The sequence below is a fragment of the Peromyscus californicus genome, unplaced genomic scaffold (assembly GCF_007827085.1).
Source record: "Peromyscus californicus insignis strain IS unplaced genomic scaffold, ASM782708v3 Scaffold_24__1_contigs__length_46423439, whole genome shotgun sequence".
In the NCBI taxonomy this organism is placed as follows: domain Eukaryota; kingdom Metazoa; phylum Chordata; class Mammalia; order Rodentia; family Cricetidae; genus Peromyscus; species Peromyscus californicus.
The window spans coordinates 43,805,071-43,831,965 of NW_026294535.1; the positions used below are offsets into that span (position 1 = coordinate 43,805,071).

General features: G+C 59.9%; 2 protein-coding genes across 2 annotated transcripts in view; both read right to left on the reverse strand.

Annotated features, from left to right (window-relative positions):
- Positions 1 to 1,949: 1,949 nt before the first annotated feature.
- Nxph4 (neurexophilin 4) lies at positions 1,950 to 11,034 on the reverse strand. Its single transcript, XM_052753603.1, has 2 exons — positions 10,951 to 11,034; positions 1,950 to 3,460 (listed from the first exon to the last, which is right to left on the reverse strand). Exons 1-2 carry the CDS (start codon positions 11,005 to 11,007, stop codon positions 2,609 to 2,611), a joined length of 909 nt encoding a protein of 302 aa, XP_052609563.1. The 5' UTR covers positions 11,008 to 11,034; the 3' UTR covers positions 1,950 to 2,608.
- A 4,740-nt stretch (positions 11,035 to 15,774) lies between these two features.
- Positions 15,775 to 26,895, reverse strand: part of Lrp1 (LDL receptor related protein 1) — an 80,890-nt gene continuing 69,769 nt past the window's right edge. Inside the window, 25 exon segments of the mRNA XM_052753604.1 lie at positions 15,775 to 16,064; positions 16,195 to 16,339; positions 16,426 to 16,516; positions 16,610 to 16,674; positions 16,814 to 16,915; positions 17,026 to 17,200; positions 17,542 to 17,703; positions 17,853 to 18,026; positions 18,126 to 18,266; positions 18,378 to 18,554; positions 18,868 to 18,984; positions 19,222 to 19,328; positions 19,706 to 19,884; positions 20,862 to 21,130; positions 21,903 to 22,022; positions 22,097 to 22,231; positions 22,334 to 22,474; positions 22,721 to 22,843; positions 22,985 to 23,104; positions 23,846 to 23,978; positions 24,070 to 24,101; positions 24,104 to 24,175; positions 24,785 to 24,901; positions 25,316 to 25,441; positions 25,591 to 25,712. Coding sequence (XP_052609564.1) covers positions 15,924 to 16,064; positions 16,195 to 16,339; positions 16,426 to 16,516; positions 16,610 to 16,674; positions 16,814 to 16,915; positions 17,026 to 17,200; positions 17,542 to 17,703; positions 17,853 to 18,026; positions 18,126 to 18,266; positions 18,378 to 18,554; positions 18,868 to 18,984; positions 19,222 to 19,328; positions 19,706 to 19,884; positions 20,862 to 21,130; positions 21,903 to 22,022; positions 22,097 to 22,231; positions 22,334 to 22,474; positions 22,721 to 22,843; positions 22,985 to 23,104; positions 23,846 to 23,978; positions 24,070 to 24,101; positions 24,104 to 24,175; positions 24,785 to 24,901; positions 25,316 to 25,441; positions 25,591 to 25,712 — 3,286 coding nt within the window. The 3' untranslated portion in view covers positions 15,775 to 15,923.

Sequence of the window (26,895 nt, forward strand, 5' to 3'; positions counted from 1 at the left end):
GGTTGAATGAAACCTCGCATGTGAACATGCTCCCCTGTGGGTTGTCCTGACGCACAAACCTGTGTCCTCCAGCAGAGAGGCCAGTGAGCTTCTGGCCCAGTCAGACTTGTCGCATTTCAGGACTTATTTACATGATAACCCAGCTCTCACCAAGTTCTTGAAACCAATCTGAGTGAATCTTTGAGTAGGGAGGACTCACTGACCTCTCCAAGGGAAGGTTCTCCAGGAGCTGGGGACATCTTCTTAAAACCTCTGGTTCAATGGCTCTCAAAGACAGCCACGGAAGACACACAACCAAGCCTCTCTTGCGGATTCGGGCAAGCACTGTGTTTGGAGAACCATTGCCCTACGCAGCCATTCTGTGAACCACGCTCAGGGTGCCTCAGCCCTGGAGAGACGGGGCTCACTGACGGATGGGCCATGAAGGGGTAACCGGTGACAACATTCAACACCTCACTTTATTCTCACACATCCAGCTGCGTAGAGAGTAGGGAGGGCAGAGAGCCTTGGAGGGGGAATGTTTGTGAGTCACGGAAAGAGGAGGGAAATCCGTGGAAGGACATCCTGTCAGTGCTGCCGACAGGCTCTAGGGTCTCACGTATGGACGCTATTTTATTGTGGAGTTGCAAGTGAGGAGACTGAGGCCCAAGCCTGCTGGTTCCAGCCATGGCCACCCCAGGCGTCCCCACCTGGGTCTCACACACGAGGTCTCAAGAGTATCTGAATGGGGTCTCTCCGGAGCTTCACTCCTCCAGGGCGATTCTACCAACAGGCCCTGATGAGGGAAACCACTCCATCTTCTCATCTCACCCAGAACCTCCCCATCTTCCTTCTCCTCCCTCTCCAACCGGCTGCTTCACTGGTTTGTGTACTTGACCCAGGGCCTTGTGCACGTGACCCAGGGCCTTGTGCGTGCTAGGTAAGAGCTGCATCATCCCGAGCTCCAGGTACTTATTATCTGCCCATGATTTTTTACTCTCAGGCATGTCGGGGGTGGGGAGTGGTCAGATCCGCCTCTATCCTCAGTACCCGGCCGGGCTGTGGGCAGTCCTGTGGAGGGCACTGCTCTCCTCTCGGTGGGCACCTCTACCCGGGACTCCAGTGAAGTCGGGCTGGAGACGAAGAGACTCTCTGCCTCGGCTTGTCTGCACACACCCCCTCCAAGCCCCAGCCAGGGGGGTCCCAAGGGGAGGGGGGCTGCCGAGCTGAGAACAGCTAATGAAGCTGCAGCCAATTAACGCCCGGGCCAGGGTTGGGGGCGGATAAAATTAGCAGCCAAGGCTGCAGGAGGGAGCTGGAGGCGGAGGTGGAGAGGGTGGGCAGCTGGCTGGAGGGGGCTGCTGGCTGCGGGCGGCGACCAGCGGCGGCTCTGCCCCGCCCTCCAAACCTGCACCCGTCCGTCCCTTCCCCCATCACCCCATCCCCAGGCTTCCTCCCTCCCTCATCCGTCTGCAAACTCAGCGCCCACGAAATTAGGAAGGAAAAGGAAGATCGATGACTCCAGATGCCGCCAACACCGTCCCCCTTCCCTCCCAACCTTCCGCTTCCCTCCAGCCTCGTGGAGCTTAGCGGGTTTCCAGCGCTCGGCCTACACTGTCCCTGGTTCACTGTCCCTGATTCTCCGTCCCATTCACGGTCTTAAACCTCCTTTCCCCTTAAGTCTTCCAAATACACGGCCGGAAGTCCCACCTTAGGTCTAACCCCCATCCTATCCTGCCTCCACTAACACTCACCCTCCTTAGAAAGATGATCCGCACCTGGGCTGACTCTTACCCATTGGTCGGCCACTCCTCGATCAGGTCTCAAATGGACCCAAGGTGCTGGGCCTGTCAGTCTTTGCCTCGGTTTCCCCAACAGCCGCCAAGGAAGGAGGCCTTGGCTCAGCCTCCACCGGATAAAAACCCACACCTGCCCGCCCCCCTTCCCTGCAAAGGTCTCACACAGGCGAGTATTGGATTTCGCTTTATTTTGTTCCCTTTCCCGTCTGTTTTGGCGTAGAAAAAAGAAAAAAAAAATATATCACCGAGAGGAAGCGGCCAGAGAGAGGGCAGGTGGAGCCGGACGGCGGGCGGGCGGGCGAGCGGGCGAGGGAGGGAGTGGGGGGCAGAGCGCGGGGGCCAGGCAGGGCCCCCCTGATCGGGATTTTTTGCTTCACTGAGGTTTGGAGGAAAGGGGAGGACCGACGTAGGGCACGCGGAAAGGGAAGGGACTAGACGGGCGCGGAGACTTGACAGTCTGGCGGGGTGGACGGGACAAGAAAGGGGGCCGGGCGTCGTTAAAGCCTCAGGGTGGGCAAAAAGGGGGGACCCTCAGCAGGCCTCCAGGCCCCGCCCACTCTGGGGCTGTGCTCCTGCCCCTCCGGAGACCACCCCAGCCTCGGGGACACCCGGGGCCGAAAGGGAGTGGAGACCCGCGCTGGCCGAGACAGTCCCGGGGAGAGGCTGTTTTCCTCCACCCTACCCACAGGGGGAGAAGTGGGGGGCAGTCACAGGGACACGGGGGAGGGGGTGTACAGGGAAGGGTCCCACCTCGGGAGGCTGCGGTCTGGTGGGGAAGCTCGGCTGGGGGCGGGGGCGGGGGCGGGGGTCGCTCAGGGCAGGCAGGGGCGCTATCCAAAGTAGGGGTGCTCGCTCTGGAAGTTATAGTCTGGGCACACCTTCTGCACCAGTTTGTAGTCAAAACTGAGGAAGGAGACGAAGATGCAGATGACTTTGAAGGGCTTGGCGCACAGCCAGGCGGCCTGGCTCTGCGTGTGCTCGGTGAAGCACACCTGCGACGGGTCGTACAGGCACGGGCGGTGCTTGCGGGCGCGGTTGGTCTTCTCGTACTCCACGTGGCAGTTAAAGGCGCGCGACTCCTTGGCCCCCGGCACTCCCAGCGCGCCCCCGAGGGGGCCGGCCAGCGCGCCCCCCAGGTGGGGGCCCCCCAGCCCCTGCCCCGCCATCCCCAGAGGGGGCCCCAGTCCCGGGAGCACCCCTTCCAGGGCCAGCGTAGACTGCAGAGGGTGGGGGGCGGGCCCGGGCAGCCAGACGCCCCCGAACTCCACCCGCTTGGAAGGCGGCACGATGCTGACACTCAGGTTGCCCAAACTGGACGAATTGTGACGGAAGTACACGCTGAAGGTGCCGTTCACGTGGTCCACGATCTTGCCGGTCACCAGCAGCGAGAACTTGAGGGTGTGCACGCGGAAGTAGAAGTCCCCCCAGCCGAAGATCTTCTTGGCGCGCGCCGCTTTGATGGACGGCTTCCTCTTAGTGCGCGGCGCCGCGGGCCCCGGCTTGGCCAGCGCCCCGGTGTGGTTCGAGGGCCAGGCCCAGCTCCAGGAGCGCGCCGTGCCCAGGCCCTCGGAAGACCCAGGCGCCGGGAGCTGCTGGCTGCGGGCGCCCCCTCCGGCCACCACGGCGGGTCGCAGTTCCAGATACTGCGGCCTTCCCGACTCGGCGATCTGGCCACCGGCCGCCTGTGTGGGCAGAAAGGAGAGAGAGGCTAGGCTGGGCCGGCCGCAGCCGTGGCTGGGGGGTGTGTGTTTGGGGTCAGTCCTTGGAGACCTTGGCAAGCTCTGTGATCTTGCCCACGTCACTTCACGTATCTGGACCCCCTAGCTTTTGATACCTGTGAAAATGACCTGACGGATCCCTGGGTGGACACAGAGCTCCAGTGTGGGCTCAAAGACAAAGCCAGCTTTGGTGTGGGTGGGAAAAGGGAGAGACCCTTTCTGGATAGTCGTCTGGCCTTGTGGTGTTCCCAGGGATGGGCCTGACTGTGGCATCCTCCACACCCAGCATCAGGAAAGGGCAGGCAGGCTTCTGTGGAGACCAGCTCCTTCCTTCCCGGAGGGGCCTCTAAGAACCAGCTGAGCAGAGAAGACTCCCAGACCACGGGCAGAATCAAGGGGCACTCCTCCTGTTCCCGCCCCTTGGCGTGGAGGACCTGGTGGAGTCACCCTGCCTGCCCACCGGTGCTAGCCTGTCTCAGGTGGCGGAGATCTGGGAGACGACGGCACTGATGCCAGTCAGTACAAGATGGATCGAGAGGCGGGAGCGGCCCGGCCAGGCCTGGGCCATCAATTATCCTGGGGTGTGTGTGGAGGGGGTGGCCGGGAGTGAAGGAGCTGGGAGAGAGCGACAGGAGAGTGAGAAGAAGAAATATGGAGATGCCGCCGCTCCAGCACAGGGAGCGGGAGGGGAGAGGAGCAGAGCGTGTCAGTGTGTGTCAGTCAGCCTGGGCTAGACACCACCCCGGGTAGCAGGGCCCTGCCTGCCTGCAAGTCCCCTGGGGAAGGCAGGTCTGTGTGTGTGCCTGGGGTGGGGGTTATCCTGAAATGGTTGTGTGTATGTGTCCATGTGTTCTGTCTGTGATGGCTGTGTGTGCGATTGTGTTGATTCTCTGTGTGTATGTGCCTGTATGCCTAATGTATATCAGCAAGAGGAGGCTCTGTGGGTGTTCCCATCTACTTGTGGCTGCCTGTCGATTGATTGTGTAGATTGATTGTGTATTTGTGCCTGGGTTACCTGGGAGCTGGGGGGGGGGGGGGGCGGAGGTATGCTTATGTCCCAATCTCTGTGTGTGAAGCTGTGTGTCAATTTGTGTGTGTGTGTGTGTGTGTGTGTGTGTGTGTGTAGCTGCAGTCGTTGTGTGCCTGTGTGCAGGGTGGCTGTGTGGTTGTCTAGATATGACATTTTCCCTGTATGAATCCCTGTTACCCGTCCGTGTGTCAGGGTCTGGGGGGGTGTCTCCACAGTGACAGTGGTCTGTGAGCACACACCACAGGAATGAGTGTGTGCTCCCTCCCACAAGCATGCACACATTGTGTATGGATGCCCCGGGCACGCTGACTTGCAGGCTGAGAACAGAGGGGTAAAGGGCCCCCGGAAGCGTGGGTGAACCCCCTGTTTGTATACACCCGAGAAGTCCATACACAGTGTCCACAGGGGACAAGAATGGCAGAGCTGGGCTAGACTCTCTACTGCCTGGTCTCCGTCCACGGCTGCAGCACCACCACGATCCCAGGTTATTAATGCTGCCGCCACCCGCTCGTCATACATATTTATCGCCCCCCTCATTCCTTCTCCCATCCAGCCCTCCTCCCAACCCAGGTGAGGGGGGGCGGGGGGGGTGGCAAGAGTGATTGACTCAGACAGACAAGCTTGAGCTGGCATCTGACACCCGGAGGGGACACCTGAGCAGGGCTAGGGAAAGAGGCTCAGGGTGGGGGTGGGGGAGGCAAGGAAGAAGCCCTAGGGGGTGGGATTGAACCCAGGCAGGGGGTTGGAAGTGGAGGTGGATGAGGCTTCCGGGAAAGCAAAGTGTGTGGTGTTGAAGTCTTAACCCTAATCTCTTCCCCTCTGGGCCCAAACCTCTCCTATTTCCAGTGAAGTCTGATTTCCAGCTAGCCCAGCCTTCTCCCCCCAAAGCTGCTCAATGCTAGGATGCCAAATGCCTCCAGCTATCACTTCCCAAGACACCCCTAGCACTCTGTGTCCCGCACCCAGCCAGGGACTGCTCAGGGTGGTAGGTTCAGTCTCCTCGGAGGAAGGGGGTGGGGTGAAAATGAGGTTTGGCGGGGCAGAGAGAGGTGCCAGGATGTCCCCCCACCTCTGATCCCAGACAAATTGCTGTCTGCTTCTGTGATCCTGGCAAATCCCTGAGCTTTGGTGCCCACAGCCCCCCCCCCCCACTGCTGGAGACAGATAAAAGGGAAGAGTTGGGGGAGGCAGCCGAAGCGACCTTGGGGGTGGGGAGCTCGGACCAGGAGGGGCGAGAGTCTGAGAGGAAACGAGCCGAGAAATGGGAACATGGAATAAAATAAAATAAAATCCTCCCTCTGGCTTCCTTGATCGCTCAGGCTCTCTCTCTCCCTCTCACTGTTTTTTCATCTCTCTCCCCCCACTCTTTTCTCAATCTCCGTCTCGGTTTCTTCCTCTACTCTGTCTCTAATTTCCAGTTTGGGAAATGCCCCCACCCGGTGACATTTCTGCCTCTCTAATGGTAGCGCTCTCCCTCGGTCCTTCTGGTTGTCAGTCTCCAGCAGTAGATTGGGAGCAGAGGATTGGGGTGGGGGGGGGGGGTGACAAGGTGTGGTGAGGGAGCCTCTTTTTGCCAGAGCCCAACCCCCAATGACTGAGGGCCTGAGCGGGGTGTGTGGGGGGGTGTTGTCCAAGGAGGGAACACCCCCAACTTGAGAGCTAGTTTAATTAAACTAATTGGGTGCGGTGACATTTGCAGAGGGGAGAGGCTAGCCGGCGGGTTGTCAGCTGGGGTGGGAGGTAGAGGTGTGTGGTGGTTGAGCCTGGGCTTAAAGCAGACTCCTTCAGGCCTGTTCGGGAGGAACTCAGCCAGGAACACTTTGCCCCAAGGCAGCAGGCCCACGCACCTGAGGGGGAGTTGAGGCCACCTCCTGATGCTAAGCAAACTCCACTGAGGCGGGGAGACAGGGGCTCTTTGGGGACAGGACTGCCGGGAATCGGGAGGGAGGATGATCGGGCTGTCAGGCCCCTGAGCCGCATTGCGGGGTGCACCTCCCCTGGGCCTCCAGACGAGTCCATTGCTTCCTCTTCCCTTCGGGTCAGGAGGAGCTTAGGATTGATCAGGGGAGGCCGCAGCACCCTGTGTTTGGGGAAGGAACAGTTTAGGCCTGGGTTGGGGAAGCGAGCAGAGGGCACACTGAGTCCTTGTAAAGTAGAGGACCATCACTGCAGTCCGGCCAGGGTGGGGTGAAGTCTGGCTGGGAGCTGGGTTTGATAAAGGCTGTGTAGGGGTGGGGGTGGGGGTGGGGAGGGGTTGGCTAGGACAGGCGGAGGTGAATACTAGGGCAGAGATGGACTGGGCCTAGGGTTGGGTACTGGGCTGGTGGTAGCATGCGGCACAGAGATGGGGATGCCACAGGGAGAGACCTGGGGGAGGGGGGGCAAGCATGAAGAGAGGAAACGGTGACTAGGTGTTTGGGTGGAGACTTCGACGTGGGTGGGAGAGGGACCGGAAGAATGGAGATGGGGTGTGGGAGAGGACGGGAGCTAGCATGAGGACAGACTGGAGACTGGCTGGCGTGAGGAGGACGGGACAGGGAGACAGACAGGGGTGGGGACAGGCTGGGGCAGGACAGAAAGGAGGCTATTAAGTAGAAACAAGGTTGCTGGTGGAGACAGACCTAGGAGATGGGGTGCGGGGCGGGGGGGGGGGAGCCCCTGGGGACTGGAATGGGAAGTAGGGGACCAGGAAAGTGATAGGCAATATGGATGGGGACGGGCGCTTGAGGACAAGTATTCAGAGGAGAAAAAGGCAGAAGGCCCCGTCCTGGGGATCAAGTTTGGGAGGGGGCCCCGGGCAAGCGGAGGCACAGGGACCTCTTCAGACGCTACCAGGGAGCAGGGATGAGGGCCTGCCGGCGGGGTGGGCTCTGTCCTTGGGCCAACCGCCCTCTCCCCCGCAGCCCCACCCGCTCGCCCGCCCGCCCGCGGCCTGCTGCGCGCAAGGCTCACCGTTATCTGAATTTTTATTTTATTTTATTTTATTTTATTTCCCTGCTTCCTAGAGCCGGCGCGGTCCCCCCGGGAACGGCCGCTCCCCCCCCCGCCCCCCGCCCCCCGCCCCGCGCCTCACTTTATTATTGCAATAAATGTGCCTATAAAGGCGCCGGCTCCGGGGCGCGGTGGGGGTGGGGGGGGAGCCGCGGAGCGGGGATGTAATTTCCCGAAGCCTGAGCCGGAGGGGGAGTGGGCGGGGTGGAGGTGGAGGAGGGGCGGGCGTGGGGAGAAGGGGAGCCTCGCCAATTTCCAGGGCTCAAGGCCGCCGCACGCACACCCACTCCTCACCCCGGTCCCTTTTCCTCCTCCTGTAGTCTATCCCGGGATCCCCTTGGAGCTGCAGCCCCGGGGCCTCTCCACCGCGACCTGACCCCCGTCTCTGTTAACCTCGGCCCCTGGCCCGCGCCGATACCCACTCACAGGGGCTCTCTCCCTGTTCGAAGTTCCCTAGCTCCTTGCCAATTACTCCATCCCTGACCCCTTACCTGCCGCCTTCCAAGGCTTATCTCCCGCCCCCCTCTCCAAGTGTGGGTCCCTGACCCCCAGGACTCTTCTTGGCCTTCCCTTATCACCGAATCTCTTCTCTGCCTAGCTCACCCAGCCCAACCATGACCCTCTGTAAATTCTCCCTTCCAACAGTACCCCTCCCATTCGGGATGTGAGGCTTGGCTGCCAGCTCTGGCCCAAGGGAACTGTCACTGTAGACGCCCCCCACCTCCTCCTCCAGTGTCCCTGGCCCAGCTGCGGCCCCTGATTACCGCCCCCAAATCCCAGGCAGCAGCTCTGGGCCCAAGCCCAGGCTGCGCGTGCCTAAGTGGCCCAGCCAGAGATTAGCCAGGGGGCTTGAGGAGGGTAAGGAGGTAGGAGGCTGCTGCGAGGTGGTGGTGGTTGGCCCAAGGGTTGTAGCTGGCCTAGACGGAGAGACTTGCATGGGTCTACTCTCTTCCCTGAGGCAGGAGAGAGCTGAGAGGTCCCCCCAGGCTTCCCCACCCCCGGCCCTCCCCCAGCTAATTAGTAATTAGTGATTAGTGATTAGTGACTATTGATCGCCTGCTGTTTCTCCCAGTAGGCAGCTGCTTTGGCAAGGGGTGAGCCAGGAAGGCAGAGATAAGACAGAAAGGAGTTGAAGATCCTGGAGCGACCAGGCCAGCCAAGAGGCCAGAGCCCCTGGGGCAGTGGAAGCCCAGAGTACCAGACCCTGAGAGGAGTCTCAGGAGCCTGGAAGTCAAGGAAGAAAGCAGAGAGCCTCGGAGGGAAGGTAGGGCTGGCGGTATTGACGGTCAAGATTTCCCAAAGAGCCTGTGCCCACCAGCTCGCCTCTCAGGGTCCGGCTCACCTTTTGCCCACTCCCAACACTGGCATCAAGCTGTCCCCGAATGCGGGCACACTCAGAAGTGCCACATGTTTACACTCAGGTGTACGGACGCATCCGAGGCTCACAATCCGAGCTCACACTCAGCTGGACTCAAAGCCATGAACACACACACCACAAATAGACACTCACAAACCCAGACTCACAGGCAAACAACAGATGTGCCCCAGCATGCAAATACATCAGAGACCCCCCCTCCGGGGGGCGTCTATGCATGTGCACACATCCTGCTCACAAGTCCACCAGAGGACACCTCTCTTCACACAGTCCCCTATGCAAAGTTACACACACTCGCACACCACACCACGTAGTAGACATGGATTCTCACATGTCCACAGGCTGGACCAAATGGCAGAGAGGCACTTCCCTGCTGATTCCGACACAGTCACCCACAGCTGCCTGCCGCTCTCTCCCTGGCAGATAGATCCCATCTCTCATATCCTCTGCTTGCTCTCCCTCAAGTCTCTACCAGATGTTTCAATTCCCCTTCAGGGGGCAAAGGAAATTAAACCAGATCTGTCCACAGGGGAGTTAATTTGATGGGGAGAGAGTGGAGAGGGTGGGGGGTGGGGAGGGGGACCAGGGCATGGGTATCTCTCCCTCCTCTGTGACCCCAGGCCTTCACGCACTGTGGTTTTGCACCTGACCCTCTCCTGCAGCCTTCCTGGGGTGAAACCGGGGCCTCGGGTTCAAAGGAAGCTCCCACCAGAGGAGGCAGTTTTCACACAGTGGGCCCCCCCCACCCCCCAGCTTCCACCCTATCAAGGTCACTAGGCAGGCGGGCTTGGGAGAGTCGGAGGGCTCTCCTAGCTCGCCGGGGCGCTCTCTGCCCTACTGCAGTTGTGTGGAGGACACCGGGGGGTCCAGGGGTTTTAGAGAATTATTTGCTTCTTCTGGACGCTCTTAATGAGGGGCTGGCGACTGAGATCCAAGAGTGAAGGCTATGGAGCCACCTGCTTGCCCTTAAACTAGGTAGGTCATAGTTGGGAACGGAAGAAGTTGGGGGCCAGGTCTAGACCACCCTGTGGATCACATCCCAAGGCACAAATAGATGGCTGCACTGTGCAAGCAGGCAGAGTCGCCCATGGAAAGACAGCCAGCACACAGACCTTCACTCTGGGCCCCGGTGCTGAACACCAAGCCTGGGTTCCCTGGACACATGCTAGCTCACAGGGGCCTGTGGGTGTGAAAGCCACACACTCCACCACCACGGCCTGTAGGGCCACACCATGTATATGAGCTGAGGATGATTTCAAGTACAGAGTCCGACAGGATGAAATCTGGGCCCTTTTTAGCCTTTGGGTCTTCACCCCCCCCAAAAAAAAAACCCGGAAAAGAGTCAGTGAAGAAGGGTGGGGGCAGGGAGGAGGTGGAAGGAGAGACCCCCCTTCCAGACAACCCCCATCACCGGGCGCGAAAGGGGGGTGTGTCTGTGAGGTTGTGCAGGGGAGATGGTGTCTCCGCAGGAAATGTGATGGGAGGACTGTAGCCAAGTTCGGCCCTGCTGGTGTGGGTCCGGGTAAGCGCGTGTGCCTGGGCCGTGCATGCCCGGATCGCAGAGCCTACCTGGCATCGTGACAAGGAGAAGAGAAATGGCAAGGTAGGGAGAGGGTGAGGGGTGGAAGGGCAGACCGCTAGGCAGGGAGGCTAGCAAAGTAGGCTCGGAGAGCAGGCTCGGCTCACACCCTCTGGCTTGTCTGTCTGTCTCGCACTCCTTTCCCCCTGTCTGGCGCACTCGCGGGTCGCGCTTTGTCCCCTCCCCCCCGCGTCGCGCCTGAAGCCCATGATCGGAGCCCGGGAGGGGGGGGGGTGCCCTCCACCCCGCACCTCCTCCTAACCCTCAGCCAACTTGCCGCTGGGCGCGTGCCAGTCCCGAAGCGGGCGGTCGGTCTGTCTGTCCGTCCGCGTCCCCCACGACGCACAAAGTTGGGACGCTTAGTGCTGGGGGCGGGGCGGACGCACCCGAGCCCCTTGGCACACGCGGGGCGCGCGCGGGGGCGGGGGGGTGTTCCTCCAAAGATGCCCGGTCCCGTGCCTCGGCTCTGCCACCCTTACCTTCCTAAGGAGCCACGGACCAAAGAGCAAGAGGAGCCATTCCGGGAGCAGCCGCATCTTCCCGGGCGGGCGGGTCGGGCAGGGCGGGTCGGGCAGGGCGGGTCCCCGGGCAGGCGGGACTGGGGGTGCAGGCGGCGGTGCAGGCGGCGGGAGCCGGCGGCTCGGCCCGCGGACTGAGCGCGGAGAGAGCGGAGCGGCGGCGCTGGGGGCGGGGCGCGGGCGGGGGAGAAAGTTGGGTCTGAGTCGGGAGGGGCGGGGCTCCGCGGTGCTCCAATCCCGGCCGCGCCCCGCGCGCCCCCTCCCGCCCGGCTGGGGCCACGGAAGGTGACTTTCACCGCGACACGCCCCGGACACGCCCCTGGCTCAGGTGTGAAGCCGGAGAGGGTCGGAGGGGCTGGGGGGTGGGAGGTGGGGTGGGGAGGGAGGGGGGCGGCACCCCAAAGACGCCAGGTCTGGGCGCAGGGTGAGGGCTGGGACTGCCTGGGCGTGGGGCTCCCGGCTCCCGGGACTGTGCGCGCCAAGGGGGGCGTCGTGGAACAGGGGTCCCGCCAGGCGCGGAAGGCTCGGGCTCCTGCGGGAATCCGGGGGCCGGAGGGGTCCCCTCTGTGCTCCAGGCCCGGGTGGGTCCCGTGCAGAGGGGCGGGACAGGGGCCTCGGAGGTGAGGGCTGGCGGGGCCTCGGGCGGCTACCACGGCGCGTGGCGCTGACGGGGATGGATGGGCGCCCCGCGGCTCATTCGGCCCGGAGATGAGAATCATTGATCACGGACGGAAACCCCATCACGTCTGTCAATAGGGCTGACAAACGGCGCCCGGCGCCCCGCCCCCGCCCCACCGCACCTCTGCGGCCTCGGGGACCCCTCGGCTAGACCGGCTCTTTTCAAGTTTGCCCCTGGCTGGACCCGCACTGCTGCCCCTTGCCCAGCCCAGAGCAGCCTCACGTGGGGGCTGGGCAGGAAGTCCTCAGTGCGGTCCGCCCAGCCTCCGGGTACCGTCCCCGAGCTTCCCCCCCCCCCCCACCGTCCCGGCTTCCTCTCCCAGCTCTGCTCCTCCTGTCCCCGTCGTCGTCTATCCCCGTCCTTGTCTCTGTCCCCAGCTCTGTCTCTGTGCTCATCCTCGGGGCTGTTTCTTCATCCGTTCCCTCCTCCCACTGGTCTCTCTCTTCCCTGCCCGGGGAGTCTTCAGCTGTCAGCTGTTGCTATGCGCTGCGGCGGCGGCGGAGTCTGAGGTGGTAGCATGACCAACACCTAGACAGCAAGAGACAGGCCCACACCCCAAGATGGGTCTCCGGGCGCACACCACGCTCATAGCGGCCTGTATGTGCAGTGAGTGCACACAGAGCAAAACACATTCACACACAGACCAGCACACACAGGGACACACAAGCACGCTCAGATGGACACACATGATTTACACACACAAGAGCATACAGTGATATGTATAAACAGCTAGGTATGCAAAGCACTCTTTTGCCTTGACAGAAGCAAACATCCACAGAGCTGGACACACACACACACATACACACACACACACACACACACACACACACACACACGTGCACGCCACACACACCACACCACACATGCCACACACACACCACATACATACAGACCATACCACATAAACACACACAGACCACACCACAAATGCCACACACAGACATCACACACACAACACACCATGTGCACACACACACACACCACATACAGACCACATCGCACATACATACAGACCACACCACACATGCTTCACACACTACATACAGACCACAACACACATGCTTCACACACTACATACAGACCACAACACACACACACACACACACAGACCACACCACACACAACACACACACCACAACACACACACCACAACACACACACCACATACACACACACCACAACACACACACACACCACAACACACACACACAAGACAAGCCCAAGAATATGAAAAGGACAGACAGACACATATAGGATATGACAGACACCAAAAAGAGAGGGTCAGGGAAAGGTCAGGGATGCTGAGGGGATGAGGCTGACGTAGTGACACCCAAGGAGACAAAAACCAGGAAGCAGCGATTTGGCCGATTTGCCTGCAGTGAGGCTGGAGGAGGAAGGGCAGGACCACCGAGTCAGGAGCCAGGCCCCAACCAGGATTCAGGGCTGGTCCGAAGCCCGGCCTGCGTTAGTACTGGATGAGGGCGGTCCCATGCCTTCGGTGCCCAGGACAGAAACCCAGGCCAAAGTCTCCATCTTTAGGAGACCAGACCCCCCATCACTGTTTTAGCTAATCTCGGGTCATCTGATCCTCTCAGAGACGACACTCGCATGCACATATACACACACGTGCACACTGCTTATCTGGGTCTTGGCCTCTGTTCCCGAGAATCTCCATCTGTCAATCTACCTTTCATTTGGTTTCTACCCCGCTATATGTATCTGTTCGGTTTCTTTTTGGTTCTTGAGACCCCCTCCCACTTGGCTGGCTAGATTGCTGGGAGACTGCTCCAGGTGGACCCTTCTGGTCCTGGCCGGCGGAGGGAGGGCGCTAACCAAGGGGTGTGCTTTCTAAGCCGCAGCTGGGGGCCATCTCGCTCTACCCAGGATCTTGAGGTGACAGGCAGAGAATCAGTGGCTCCCGAGGGGGCTACAGATGCAGGCTGGCAGGAGGAGGGGCCTGGGAGGGGGTGGAAAAAGCAGGCTCTGGGGGAGGGAAGGAAGATGGCTGACAGAGGGTGGATAGGTCAGTACAAAATCGCCTCAGGGAAGGAAGTGAGAGGCTGGGCTAGGGTCCTCGGCAGGTGCATAATTAGTGTGTTGAGCTTTAGGAGAAGCCGAGCTACCGGAGTGTATATGCCATATGCCACCTGGTGGCCAGAAGGAGCCCAAGCCTATCACTTCAGGATCAACAAGGACACCCCCCCACACACACACACACTCTTTTCTTCCCCCAGCTGGGTTGCTCATCCCTTGGGGATCCGAGGAAGCTAGGAAGGTCTCAGAGCAGGCTTTGGGGATGAAGTTGGAGATGATGGTCTTGAGGATGAGGGAAAAATAGTCTTGCTCCTGGACGTGCGTCTATCCATAAACTTCCCCAAGGGAGGAAGCTGGGAAAAATGCCCTGGGGAAGCTGAGCCAGTGAGGGCCAGGCATGAGAAGCAAGGCTGCTCCTTTGGGAGGTATTGTGTGTGCTGCTGTTGGGAGCACAGGGTTCCAACCCTCCCTCAGTCCTGGACAGTGTAAAGCTGTATAACCTTCTGCAAGAGCATCAGTCCCCTTTGAGAGAGGTCCAAGGAGATCTGGAATAACTTAGAAGGCACAAGTCTTTTCCTGGCCAATTCCTGGAATGCCCCCAGTATTTACTGGAGGCTGGTGGGCAAACACACTCCTTCACCCTAGCCCCTCCCCTAATTCAGGTTTTTAATTGAAAAATAAAAGTGATTCTGGGTGTGTGTGCCAAAGTGTACATGTGGAGGTCAGAGAACAATTTTTTTTTTTTTTTTTTTTTTTTTGGTTTTTCGAGACAGGGTTTCTCTGTGTAGCTTTGCGCCTCTCCTGGAACTCACTTGGTAGCCCAGGCTGGCCTCGAACTCACAGAGATCCGCCTGGCTCTGCCTCCCGAGTGCTGGGATTAAAGGCATGCGCCACCACCGCCCGGCCCAGAGAACAATTTTATGGAGCTGGTTTTTGCTCACTCTTCCATGGGTTCCAAGATCAGACTCGGTCATCAGGCTTGCAGGCTCTCTCCCCACAGTAGCATCCTGCCGGCCTTACAGCCATGGTTTTACTCATGGCTTCATCATAGAGTGAGATGTCAACATTTCAAAGGGAGCTGAGAGCAGAGAGATGTAGCCGACCATCTTAAAGGTCTGGAAAGCCTTCACGACCCAATGCCCTCATTTCTTCTGGCGTGGGGGGACAGTGGGGGACAGGTGCACGGTGAAAGGTACAAAGTAGTCAGATCTCCAGGTCGGCGTGCTGGGGCCAGGGGAACACCAGATCCAACCACCATAAGCTACAGGCTCAAGGTCATACACCAAGAGAAAACAGTTCTTCCTGCCATAGAGAGACTGAAGGATGGCGTGAGGCTGGAGACATTGACCTTAGGGTTCTCAGGCTGGCCTCCAGCACGCAGCAAGGCTCCCTCTGGCGGCTGAGCAAGCAGACAGAGCCCCAGCTCCCAGAGTCTCACACTAGCAGGTACCAGACACAGTGGCTTTTTTTTTCTTTTCTTTCTTTTTTTTTCCTTTTTTTCTTTTTTACAATTTTATTTATAACAATATCTGTGTTATTTAGTTGTAAAGGAATTCAGCAAAAATTATTAAAACGTTCACGTCCCCAAAATGGGGCTGCCCGCTTGCCCTTCCTTGGTATGCCCCAACTCTTCCTGGTCCTCGGGAGCAGAAGCTGGGGGACAGTTACCAAAGAACGTGTACAGCCGTAGGAGCCACAGTGGGGCACTGGAGAGGGGAGGGCCTGTCCGGAAGGAATACTGAGCAAGGCCATCTCAGAGGTGCCCTTACAAGCGGGAGCCAGGGCTTGGGAGGACTTCCCTCACGGAAGGACTCCGTTCTTTTCTTCCTACCTCACAAAGCCAAATCTTCCAGACAGGGTCCGCGGAGGACTCCACCTCCCCAGAACTAACCCCCAGAGAGCTGAGGAGGGAAAACGTGGGGCAAGAGGCCCTGGCATGTGTCTGGTAGGGAATGGAGGTGGGCTCCTTCATACCTTCGAGCCACAGAGCTCTCCCTGCCCCCTCAAGGCAGCATGGGGTGGGGTGGGGAATGCTGAGGAGCAGGAAGGAGAATGAAGAGATAATACTGTGCTCGCTTGCTCACTCACATATAAAAAGTAATTCCTTCATTTTTACATTTGTACAGCCGGCAGGGCCGGGGAAGGGCTGGCTGGGGGAGGGGGCTCATGGAAGGACTCGTCTGGCAGGGGCTTTCTGGGGACGTCCGTTGGGGGCAGGGTCCTATGCCAAGGGATCCCCTATCTCGTCCTCCGGTCCCCGGCCCAGGAGTTCTCGCTTCTCATCCGTGCTGGCCAGGGAGTGGCGGCTGCCGTGACCCCCCATGTAGAGCGTGGCATATACTGGGTTGGTGAAGTTGGTAGGCTGCAAAAATGATGTTCAGAGGGTTAGAATCCCCTTAGCTGTCACTTCTGGGCCGTCACTCAGGACAACATGTTTGGTTGTCCTGCCCACCCCCGGACCCTGGAAGCCCCTTCAGTGGCCTCCGGTCTACCTTGTCAGGGTCAAGGGCAAAATCGGCATCCAGGAGGCCCCCGACATCATCGGGCTCTCCACCTTCGTACATCTTGTAGGTGGGGTTCCCAATTTCCACATTCATGGCCCCATTGGTCATTCGCTGGTGCTGGAAGCCCTTGGCCCTGGGGAGAGGCAGCAGTCAGGGGACAGTGGCGCTGGCGAAGGGGGCGGTAAAGTAACGGAATTTTCCAGACTCCCAGTGGCTTACCCTCGGACTCGCCGCTTGTACCAGAACACCACTCCGGCCACCAGAAGCAGCAGCAGGAGCAACAGGAGAGGGATCAGGATGGAGGCCATATCTGGAGACAGATGTCGGAAGACTGAGTCTGAAGCACAGGAAATGGGGGGGGGGGGGCACCAAGCTCTCGCTAGTCCTGCCCTCCGCCACTTACGTCCAGGCTGTTGTTGACTGATGACCTGGTCCTCGCAACGGGGTCCTGTCAGATGGGGTGGGCACCTGCAGGCAGGAAAGTAAAGCTCAGTGGTCAGGCATCACCTCTGCAACCTCTGTAGCTGCAGGGGCCCCAGATGGTTCTTCGGCTCGGGTTGGAGGGAGAGGGACCGCCTGCTCCTGGTGAGGCTCAGGCCCAACTCACTGGCACTCGGGCATCATCTTGCTGTTCATGGTACAGGAACCACCATTGCTACAGTGGTCGACGCACGTCAGACAACTGGGGGCTACCCGGCCATCCGTGCAGCTGTGGGAGGAAGCAGAATCCGGAGCTGGGGCTGGCAGGGGTCTGTGACCCTAGGACAGGGCTAGGGGTGGCAGGGCAGGGGCGCACAGCTGTGACCGGGCTCCACTCACTTGCAAGTGACGTCTCCGGTCTGTTTGTTGACCACACAGGCTCCTTGGAGACAGCGGCTGCACTTGTTCACCTCACACCTCGACCCCTCAAAGTAGACCGTGCAGCGACACTGGCGGGAACCGTTGGCCGCCATCTGACAGGTGCCAAAGTTCTCACAGTAGCCAGAGCACTGCCCTGCGGTTGGGGACGGAGAGGAAGTGCCCCAAGTCCTACTTTCATAAGGGTCCACTGTGCAGGGGTAAGGAGTCTCCAGGATGACTCCCTCCCTCCTCCTGAGCCCCTACCGCCCTGTCACAGACCCCAGGACGCAAGGATGTCCCTGAGCATTCAGACAGCGCATTCGTCTCGTTGAATAATCCTGCTGCCCGGAGGCTCCCAACACCAGGGAGGTGTGCCAACATGGTGGGCAGCACCCCCAGCCTGGGCACGGCTCATCGCCAATGGCTTCCCTCCTCTCAGCCCCCCCACGCCGTGGCTTCCCTCTTCCTTCCCTGGGGCCGGGATGATTCACTCACGGTACTGGCAACGGTCACCCAGGAAGCCAGGGAGACATCGGCACTGGGGCTGGTTGCCCTGGTTGACGGTGCAGGTGCTGTTGTTGGCACAGTAACCCGCACACACCTGCTGGGTGCATTTGGGGCCCGTGAAGCCTGTGGGGCACCGGCACGTGGGCATGCCTGAGGGGAAAGGTTTGTGAGTGGGACTGGGGGTACCGGGAACCACCTGGGCCTGTAACCGAGCTGGGAGGGACCCGGGGAAGCAGCGACCAGAAGGAGTGGGTGCAACGGGGTAGGGGGAGAAGGACCGGTCCTGGTTGGGGGCATACCAGACGGGGAAGCCGCACAGGTACCGCCGTTTTGGCAGTACTCCCAGCACTGGTCCAGCTCACACTTGTCCCCGGTGTAGCGGGGCTGACAGCGGCACTTGGGCTGCCTCCGGGCGTTGAGGAAGCAGCTGCCGCCATTGAGGCACTGTAGGGTGCAGGTCCCAGGCCGCGGGGCTGTGAGCAGGGCAGAGGAGTGGGGTCAAGGGTCAGAGAAGCCAGAGGCTCTAGGGCAAAGATCCCAGGGTGCCCGGGAAAGGGGTGTGCGGCGCCTACCGTCTGGAGGGGGTGTTGGAGAGGGCACGGGCACACAGGTGCCGTTGTCCAGCCTCTTCCCGTTGGGACAGATACAGACAGGCCCGCTGGGGCTCAGCAGACACAGCCACTCACACTTCTTCCGGTCGCAGGGGTTGGTCACTGCGGGGGTGTGGAAGGGGGGGGTAGATGTCGAGCAGGGCTCCTCCCGCGCCCTGTGTGGGTCTAGAACGCTCCCTCCCACACCCCGGGCTTTTTTGCCCTCTGCCACACCTTCTGGCTGCTTGTGCTGATGGTAGAGGACCACATCGGAGGCGTGGCTCAGGCCCCCCGTCAGGTTGATCAAGGGGCTGTGTCCAAACTTGTGGATCTTGAAGACGCGGTTATTGATGTAAGTGACGCCATAAATGTAGTCTTCGAACACATCGATGCTGAAGGGGTGACTTAGGCCTGTGGGGGGCGGGGGTCAGGTTAGATCAAGATGGGGTCTGGGCCCTGGACTGTCTAAGACACTTGGCTCTGTCTGCCTAGGCTTCACAACCAACGATCCCCGCCCCCGCTGCGGGCAAAAGGTCTCATCACCCCAAGACTCCAGGGGTCACAGGAGACTTTTCCACCCCGGCTGACTCCACACCACTTAGTATCGGTAGAACGAATGAATGGGCTGGGGGGCCAGGCTACGGAGGGGCGGGGAGCGGTGACGGGAGGGAGGGAGGCCTGATGTCAGGGTTTGGGTCCGAGGCCGCCGCCGCCACCCTCTCACCGCGCTTGCTGTCGGCAGCCACGATGGGGTCGGTGCCGTTGAGGCGGATGCTGCCGATGACTGAAAGTTTGGCATCTGCCCAGTACAGCCGTTCATTGTGGTAATCCACGGCCAAGCCTGAGGTGAGAGAATGCTGTGAGGCTCAGCCTCTGCCACGCCCGGCTGGGTGCAGAGAAAGCACCGATTCTGTCCGGTGTCTCTCCCAGTCACCCATCTGGAAAACGCTCCCACGGCCCTTAGCCCGATCTGTTGGAAACCGCCTGCCCCACTGCCCTCGATCGATGCTGGGCGACTTTTGAAGCAGCTGTGACCAGAGCCTGTCCCTCCCACGCCCTACCCCTGCGCCCCGGGGACCTGTGGGCCACTGAATGTTGTCCTGCACGAGGGTCTCTCGAAGGGTCCCATCCATCGCCGCCGTTTCGATCTTGGGATGGTTCCCCCAGTCTGACCAGTACATGGTACTAGGGAGGGAGAAGTGAGAGGGGGTTGGTCTCCAGGGCCAAGGAAGAGACCACAGTGAAACAGAGAGCACCTGACCTGGTTGGATGCTGCCTGCCCTCTTCACACTTCTGACCCAGGCTAACATCATCTACTCTAACTACAGTATGCTGGGGCAGAGCGGCCCCCTGGAGGGGGACCCAGTTCTTGGCTGCACATGACAGCCGGTCAGTCAAGCCGAGGTCAGCCACTCAGCTGTGAGTCCCCAGCCGTGGCTTCAGGAGGGCCAGGGCTGGAGTAGCCTAGACGCCTGCGGTCTCTGTCGCCTGTGGATGCGGGGCCTGTCTTAAGGGCTTCCTGACACCAGCCCCAACACCTCCCCCCCAGGACCCTTGCCCACCCCCTCAGTGGGTCCACCACGATGGCATGGGGCTCATCAATCATGCCCGAGATGAGTGTCTTGCGGTTCTCGCCCTTCATTTGCGCCACCTCAATCACGTCTCGGCCAGAGTCGGTCCAGTACACATTCCCGGCCACCCAGTCGATGGCAATCCCCCTCGGCATCTTCAGCCCTGAAATCTAAGTGAGGCACATATTCAGAGATCACCATCTTTCCCTGGTCATTACCCCCACTCCCCCGAGTCTGTCAGCCACCCCTGACTAACACGGCTCCAGCCATGGTTTCTGTTTGGACTAGGCCTCTCTCACAGCCCAGGCTGATCGACCACTCATCTTGTAGTGTCCCTTCCTCTGCTACTCATACAGCGGGAGTTACAGGCATGAGCCACCATGCCTGGCACAATTTCATGTTTTTCAAGTTAATCCTCACTTAAAAAAAAAAAGGTTATGGGGTGGGGTAGGGGCAACGAGATGGCTCAGTGGATTAAAGGTGCTTGCTGCTAAGCCTGGATGACCTGAGTTCAAATCCCTGGGACTCTTATAGTAGAAGCAGAGAAATAACTCCTTCAAGTTGTCCTCTGACTTCTACATGTGCACCATGGCATGTACATGTCACATACACACATGTGCACCATGGCATGTACATGTCACATATACATGCACGCACATACATTAAAAAAAATGCAGTCTATGAAGCGGGGAGTGTAGTTCACTGGTAAGCACTTGCCTAGCACTAAAAACCCAAGCAACCAGATATACAAAGAAGCTTGTAAGATTAGGTTATCATTTGTCATTGTTATATTTTTATCACTGTTGCTCAGGATCAAACCTAGGGCTTCACACATTCTTCCAATGAACTCTACCTAAATCTAGGACAGGTATTATTCATTTTATTGATAACGTGAGGCCCCAAGTAGTTGAGCAAGTTGGCCAATACTGACATGGAGTGACAAGCAGGAATCGGAGTGGGCTCTGATGCCGAGTGTCAGTCTGTCCTGGTGTCCCATGCTGCCATGTGGCAGGGCCAACTTCCGATAGTTCTTCCTGCTCTGGCCATTAGCTGTGCCTCCACAGGCCATCCTGACAGGCTCTGCCAGCTCCCACCACCCTCCTCAAGCACTGCTCTGCGGCGCTCTTCCACCAAATCTGACACTTACATTGAGGTGCGTGACGCCCCGGTCAAGCTGTCTCCGGTGGCGGTTGGAAGTCGTAGGAGGTGCAGCCGGCGGCAGGCTCCGGTAGGAGATTGTGCCCGTGTGCCAGTTAGTCCAGTAGACGCGGCCGGCCTTGACATGGACATCCATGGCGTCTATCCGGACGCTCTCGTCTCCCTGGAAGGCCTGCTCGTAGGCTGAGTGGGGGTGCCCGGGGAACAAGCTTCGGATCTCGTTGTCATCGGCAATGTATAGGACCTGGTACTCGGAGCCTGCCAGAGTCAGAGACCACCTGTCAGGTGGGTTTGAGAGGGAGAGGCAAGAGCCCAGGGCCCGAGTTCGATCCCTGGGACTCACATGGCCAAGTACTGGGGAAAGATGACCTCCAGCCAAGACCCTGGCAGTCTACAGCAGCCTCCCATCTAATCAAACCATTTGGCTTAGGCAGGGATGTTTCTTGTGCTGGTGTGTCTAACACCAGGCCCAAGGACTTTAACCTGTGCCCCAAGCTGATAACAGAATGACCAGGTCCTTTAGAAATGTGCCCCTGTGCCTCACTTCCCTACCCGACAGTTCCAGGAATTCTGCCTGTGGTCTGTGGGCAGCATCAGCTGCTGAGAGGGCACAGGCACGTGAGTCCTCTTGGGGGTGTGTATATACACGCCCATGTGCGTGCATGGTGTGTGAGCACAGGCACATGGAGGGTGCGGTGCCTTGTGGGAGCATGGGGGAATAGGCAGGTGGGCCCACGTGACTGTGAGTCTAACGGTACTCTCAACCTGGGGGTGGGGAGGTAGGGTTGTACGCCACGTGGGAGTGTTGCTCTCACAGAACTCTGGAAACCCAGCAGGTGTCCTCTAATGCTTTTTTTCCAATGCTTTGCTCAGGACGGCGGCCCAGTGTGCCTTGAGTCTTGGGGGGCCCATGCCTGAGCATGGACGGATGCTTGAGAATGTTCCATTCCAGCCCAGCTCCATTTTCTATGCCCGTGCATGCGGCCCGGCCCCCCCGCCCACCCTCCCCGTCCTTTCCCGACTCCAGCACCTTCGGCCTTGCAGGTATTGTGTGTCTTCATGAAGTTGCGGGCGCAGCTGCAGAGGTGGCCGCCCTTGGTGTTGTTGCAGAGCTGTGAGCAGGTGCCGAAGCGCAGGCACTCGTTGATGTCTGGGGGTTACAGTGGGGGTCACGGGGAGTCTAGGAGCCGGGGTCCCTGCCCATCTGCCGCCCAGCTTTCCTACCCTGGCATCCTGGCTGGCCCGGCACGGTGTGGAAGCCTGAGCGGCACGCACAGTAGGCAGCTTTCTCCGTGCGCACACAACGCGCTTCGTCCCCACAAATGCTGGCGTTGGTGGCGCAGCTGGTCAGCTTGGGGTCTGCGGGAGACAAACCGTGGACAAACCGTGGAGGGCCCTGACTAAGCCCCGCCCCCTGGTGCCCACCCCTCCGCGCTTGCGCACGCGCACAACTGGTCCTACCGATGCTGCAGTCCTCTTCGTCCGAGCCGTCGCCGCAGTCGTCAAACATGTTACAGCGCAGCGAGGAAGACAGACAGCGCTGGTTCCGGCAGAGGAACTCCTTCTTATCCTTGCAGTGGGGATTCTGGGTCGTGGGGGGTTCTGGGGAGGGAAGAGCCTTCAGGCTCTGGGTGCCGACCACACCCACGACCCCTCCTTCTTCCACAGAGACCTTGCTAACAGAGGGGTGTCCCGGCTGAGGGCAGGGGGTGGTGTGTGAACCTGCAACCTCAGGGCCTCCCGTACCTTTCCCAAGGACATCCCTCTCCCCAGGTTCAGGCCCTCTATCTTCAGCCTTGCGGAAGGGTCTGCAAACTCCCCGTTCCCCCCGCATTGCCCTCAGCTCACCACAGTCCTCCTCATCGGTTCCATCCCCACAATTGTCGATGCCGTCACACTGGCGCCCAATCCACAGGCAGACGCGGTCGTTCTTGCATCGGAAGGGCCGGTTGGGAGGACACACGAACCGGGCTGTACAAGCCAGGAAATAGGATCAGACTTGGGGATGGGCACAGTTGGCCACTGGGGAGTGTGGGAGTCACGTCCCCACCGGACGCTCTGTCCTCGCCTTGGACAACCCCTAACCCCGCCCCGCTCCATCCTCAATCTTACCGCATTCCTCAGGGTTCTCATCCGAGTTATCTCCACAGTCGTCCTCACCGTCACACTTCCAGGCCAGGGGCTTGCACAAGGTGTTGTTACATTGAAATTCATCCAAGGGGCAGGTCCTCACTGGGTGCAGGGGGAACGAGGGGGTAAAAATGAATGCACGCTGTGGCTGTCACTCCCTCTGTGGGTGGGGCTGCGGCCCGGGGCCACCAGGGAAGCTGTAGCATAATCCGACTCCGGTGTCTTAAATTTCCTGCCCAGTGGACAGAGGGCCAAGGGCTTCCTCTGGTATTTAGGGAAGAGAGGCTACTTTGGGTGTATCCACAGGGGTTCAGGATGATATTCTTGAGTAGAAGAGCCTAGGATAGCCTGTGCCAGGCGCAGGCTCTAGGTCAGTGACCCTCAGCCTACGGGGCAGAACCAGGGAGGCTGCCTTCCAGGGAGGCAACCCTGCTCCAACCCTCAGCTTCTCTCCCGACAAGTGTCCCACTGCTCCCTCAGGCTACCGAGCAGACCCTGGCTCACTGCCCGCCCCTGGAGGGAAGGTGAGCAGGATCCGACCTCTTACCACAGCCAGCTGTGAGCAGGAGGTGGGTAGGGCGGTGGGTGGACACAGCTTACAGGCCTCGGCTGGATCTAGCCAGCCCCCCAGCAAGGTTAGGGCACAAGTCACATAAAAATTACACCCAGTGGACCTGAGTCCTGTCTACTGCTACATCCCCGACACCTAGGACGTCTCTCAGTATATACTCAACAAAGGTGTGTTACAGGAACCATGACTGAAGGAAGTAAAAGACCGAGTCAACCTGGCCACATCATAGTCTGGGGGGGGCGGGGGGGGGATGCCCGGCAGGAGGGGCTCACCCCCGGTGCCGCAGGCTTCCTCGTCACTGCCATCCATGCAGTCAGCATCCGCATCACAGCGCCAGCGCAGGGGGATGCAGTGGCCACTCTTGCACTGGAACTGGTCCATGTCACAGCGGGGCGTGCAGTCTTTCTGTGGGCGTGAGAGCCAGCAGCCGGGTCAGGCCCCGGGGTCCCGCCCTGAGTCTCCTGAGCCCCCCCCCCTTTCCTTGAGATCTGCTCACCTCGTCTGAGCCGTCGGCACAGTCATGATCCCATCACACTTCCAGCGCCCAGCGATGCAGCGGCCGTTGGCACAGGAAAACTCGCTCTCGGAGCAGGGCCGAGGGGCTGGGGAAAGACAGGCCCCAGCGCGGTGGGCACAGGGCATCGCCGGCCCTCGGAAACACTACTCCCAAGCCCGAGAATCATTGCTAGGTCTGTGAAGGCCACAGCTGACTGGTATGATGATCAACCAATCCCAGGCAGCTAACTGGCTGTCCTCATAGACTGGCTGGGCCAAGGGGGGATTCACACTTATCCCAGTAGGAACAGACGCATGGGAGAGGGCACGGGTCCCGGGTCCTGTCCTTAGGGCAGACCACATAGGGGAGGAAGGGACAAGATCACCGAGACAAGCACCAGGTCTGGGGAGAGGCCAGTTAAGGATGATAGGCAGAAGGACAGACAGCACAGGGATGGGCAGAGGCCGCAGGAAGAGGGGCACATCGGAGACACCTACCTCTGCAACCCCAAGAGGACAGTGTAAAAATGGAGAGAAACATGAGATGAGGTGAAATGGAACAAAAGCTTAAGCACAGGACATGGAGGGGGGTGGGGTGCAGAGGCAGAGGGGTTCCTGACCCCCTCGCCCCGGGAGGCCAGCCCCCTGCACAGTGGTGGGCGGGACGCCGGTGCTGGGGGCGGGGGATGATGGGCAGGGCGCGGCATGGGACATACTGCAGCTCTCCTCGTCCGAGTTGTCCCCACAGTCGTTGTCATAGTCACACTGCCAGCGGCCTGGCACACAGCGGTTGTTCTTGCAGCGGAACTGGTACGGCTCGCAGGTGCGCTCGTCTGGGGGGAGGGGGCAGTCAGGGACGGAGTGGGTGGCAGAGGGTAGGGCAGGCGGGTGGTCACTGCCGTCTGGGAAAGCCTGGCTCTGGGGCTCAGCCAGCGACACCCTTGCGGTAGATAGCGCGTGCGGTGTCGTCCACAGGAGGGTCTGGGCAGGATGGACCAAGGGTGTGGGGGGAGGCGGCTGATCTGGGGAGCGGGTGAACAGGGCAGGCACAGAACACTCTGTACAAGTCTCGTCTGATCGGTGGCCAGAGGGAGGCACAAGGAATTGAGAGGTGGTGGGGACCACAGGGAAGGCTCCCCTGTGTCGGCTCTACAGCGACCCTAAGAGCCCTGCACCCCCCGAGGCCCACGGTTGAACCTCACCCCTGACCCGAGGCCGCCACCCTCTCACGACAGACCCAGACTTACCACACTCCTCCTTGGGCTCATCGGAGCCATCGCCACAGTCGTCCTCGCCATCACACTTCCAGCGTGCTGGGATGCAGCGGCCCGAGTCCTTGCAGCGGAACTCATCTACCCCGCAGGTCATCTGGGCTGCAAGGCATGGGCACGGGTGAGGAGAGCCCCCCCCTCCCCCGGTCACGGCAGAGCCGCCAAGGGGAGGGGGGGTGCGCCTGCTGGGGTGATGGAGTCACAGATGCTGCGGGGGGCACGGGTTCCGGGGGCGATGACAGGCGACTCACTGCAGTTGGCGGGCTCATCGCTGCCGTCCACACAGTCATTGTCCCTGTCACAGACCCAGACGCGGGGGATGCAGCGCTTGGTGATGGAACACTGGAACTGGTTGGGGGCGCAGGTCACCTCGGCTGCAAGGTGGAGGAGAGAATGAGGACCCGGACGCCTCCTCCCAGCTTTTGGTTGTCCATGTTCTCCCTCTTCCAAAAGCCTGGCCCTGGTCTTGGTCAGGAGGAAGGAATGGTTTTTTGTGTTTTTCAAGACAGAGTTTCTCTGTGGAGTTTTGGATCTCGCTCTGTAGCCCAGGCTGGCCTCGAACTCACAGAGATCCTCCTGGCTCTGCCTCCCGAGTGCTGGGATTAAAGGTGTGTGTCACCACTGCCCGGCGGAAGGAATTGTTTATCCTCAGTCTGGTATTTTTTTGTTTTCTGGATCTGCTGTCTGTCTGTACTGAGCACGTTGCTTTTATACGCAATCCAGGAGACACCCACTGTGACTCACATCATCCCGAGTGGACTAGCACCTCTCCGGGAAGCCGTGGGAAACAGCAGCATGTGCGTGTGTATGTGCGTGCGTGCGTGCATGCATGCATGCCGGTGCCCACTTACGGCAAGTCCCGCTCGTCTTCGCCGTCCCCGCAGTTGTCCTGGCCGTTGCACCGGAAGATGCCGGGGAATGCAGCGGTTGGTGTTGGTGCACTTGAACTGGCTGGGCAGGCAGACGTGAATGTCTGGGAGAGGGGGAACGGGAGGTAACTAAGCACAGGTGGAGGGCTCGGGCGGGCAGGGGAGGAACGGCTGGCGCCCAGGCCGCCCCTTACCGCAGTTGGCCTCGTCACTGTTGTCCTGGCAGTCATTGTCCCCATCACAGATGAAGGCAGGGTTGGTGCAGATGCCGGTTGAGCACTGGAACTGGCCGGGGCGGCACTTGAACTCGGCTGCCAGACGGAAGGCTCAGGGTCAGAAGGGTAGGAGGTGGTTCCGTGGGACGGCCCAGAGGTGCGTCGCCAGGGCCTGACGACCCGTGGTCCTCAGAACCACGGTGCGAGAAGGGCCGATCTCTGAGGGCTGCCTTCTGACCTCCACATGTTGACCATGCATACGCCTGTACTCACAAATGCACATCACACACACACACACACACACACACGCACATGCACATCACACACATACACACACACATCACACACACACAAATGCACAGCACACACACTCACAAATGCACATCACACACACAGAAACACACATCAAAAACGTACACTCACACACACACAAATGCACATCACACACACAAATGCACATCACACACATACA

Bases quoted from the DNA above. Each gene is read 5' to 3' on its own strand.
- Nxph4 (XM_052753603.1), bottom strand. From the start codon at position 11,007: ATGCGGCTGCTCCCGGAATGGCTCCTCTTGCTCTTTGGTCCGTGGCTC. The intron at 3,461-10,950 runs GTAAGGGTGGCA...CTGCCCACACAG, and splicing joins GTCCGTGGCTCCTTAGGAAG to GCGGCCGGTGGCCAGATCGC.